This window comes from Nannospalax galili, unplaced genomic scaffold, assembly GCF_000622305.1.
Source record: "Nannospalax galili isolate Female #2095 unplaced genomic scaffold, S.galili_v1.0 scaffold229, whole genome shotgun sequence".
NCBI lineage: Eukaryota > Metazoa > Chordata > Mammalia > Rodentia > Spalacidae > Nannospalax > Nannospalax galili.
This window is the reverse complement of record NW_008360328.1, coordinates 33,345-34,910: the sequence shown is the minus strand read 5'-3', so window position 1 is coordinate 34,910 and position 1,566 is coordinate 33,345. Positions and strand designations below refer to the sequence as shown.

Here is a 1,566-nt window from a genome sequence, read left to right as displayed (position 1 = left end):
CTTTAGTATCCATTCCACAACCCTGTCCACATGACTTTGAGGAAAGGGCCTGAGCTTGTTACACCCACAGAGACTGAGAAACGGAAGAAGTAAAAACCACTGGGTGCTGATGGAGGTGGTGGCCACTGTGACCAGAGAACAGGAGTGGCAAGAAATCACAGCAGACAAAGCTTGTATCCCCTCAGGTGGCCACGCCTCAAGGTCTGGACTTTGGCTGACCTGAATAAGCAAGTGAAATAGCTGTGCCCAGCGAGCCAGAGGTGCTCATTCAGGCCCAGCCACAGCCACCATGACCTGGGAGCTGCACCTGCTGCTTCTGCTGGGGCTGGGCCTTGGGTCCCAGGAAGCCCTACCACCACCCTGTGAGAGGTAGGCCTGGGGAGGAGCTGGGGGTAGGGAGGAAGACTGGGCTGGAGGGCTTGGATGAGGACTCATTCTCTGAGTGTCAGCCTCTCAGAGTTAGGAACACGTGGGGCATGTTCTAGGTGCAGCGGGTTCTATGCAGTACTGGGGCAAGCTGAAACTTTGAGGCTGCCTACGTGTGACGTCAGAAGTGACGGTCATATCTTGCCCTTCTGGCCACCCTTGGACTGAGCAGGGCTGTTCTCTCCATTGTTCTAGCAAATCTTTCCTAGCCTGGGTATGAGGGGAGCCAAGGACCTGTCAGGAGCACCTGGAGTTCAGCTCTGCCCTGAGGCTCTCTCTATACCCCAGGACAAGTCAAATCTCCCTCTGGAGCCTCAGCTTCCATCAGCAAATTATAGGAGTGAGGACACTGTCCTGCCCCCAGGACATGACTTAGTCCTGTCTCTTTCCATGTTGACTTATGGATTTCTCCTCAGCCTCAAGCCACTAGCAAGAACAGTAAAAACAAAGCCAAGGAGGGAGAGAAGCAGCAGTTACTGCAAAGAGAAACCAGGGGACCAGGTGAGGGATGAACAGAGGGTGTTAAAATGGTGTTTGTCTCAGAGGAAGTCATGGGTGAGCAGGACCATCCCTAAGTAGATGGGGGGAGAAGAGCCAGGCAAAGAGACTGCAGTGCAAAGGCCCTGAGATGCATTTCAAGGATCACGAAGTCCCAAGTGGCTGAGAAAGTCCATGGGTTAGAGATGGCTTTAGGGAAGGGGGGACAGGGCTCTGGATGTAGGACTGGGGATGGGAACCAGTAGATGTATAAAAGATGTATTTTGAGAACTGAACTATGAAGACTTGTGGATGGCCAGCAATGAAGGGAAAAGAAGGATCTGGGATAATTAATGGGATTTGTTCGGCCAGCAGTAATGAGGATTCAGAAAGGCTGTGGGATTGAGGTTCTTTTGTTGTTAGGCTGGTTACAAAGTGTGTAGCAGGGGCTGGAGAGATGGCTCAGTGGTTAAGAACACTGGTTGTTCTTGCAGAAGACCCGGGTTCAAATCCCAGCACCCACATGGCAACTAACAACTGTCTGTAACTCCAGTCCCAGGGCATCCGACAACCTCTTTTGTCCTCCATGGGCATTGCACAACACGGGTGCACTTACCTACATGCAGGCAGTACATGCATACACATAAAATAAAAATAATAAAT

At 51.6% G+C, this 1,566-nt stretch overlaps 1 protein-coding gene across 1 annotated transcript in view; it reads left to right on the top strand.

Moving 5' to 3' along the window:
• The first annotated feature begins 270 nt into the window (after positions 1-270).
• Treh (trehalase) overlaps positions 271-1,566 on the top strand; it is a 22,259-nt gene continuing 20,963 nt past the window's right edge. The window contains exon 1 of the mRNA XM_008825938.2: positions 271-369. Within this exon, the coding sequence (XP_008824160.1) occupies positions 290-369 (80 nt within the window). The 5' untranslated portion in view covers positions 271-289. The remainder of the gene's footprint in view (positions 370-1,566) is intronic.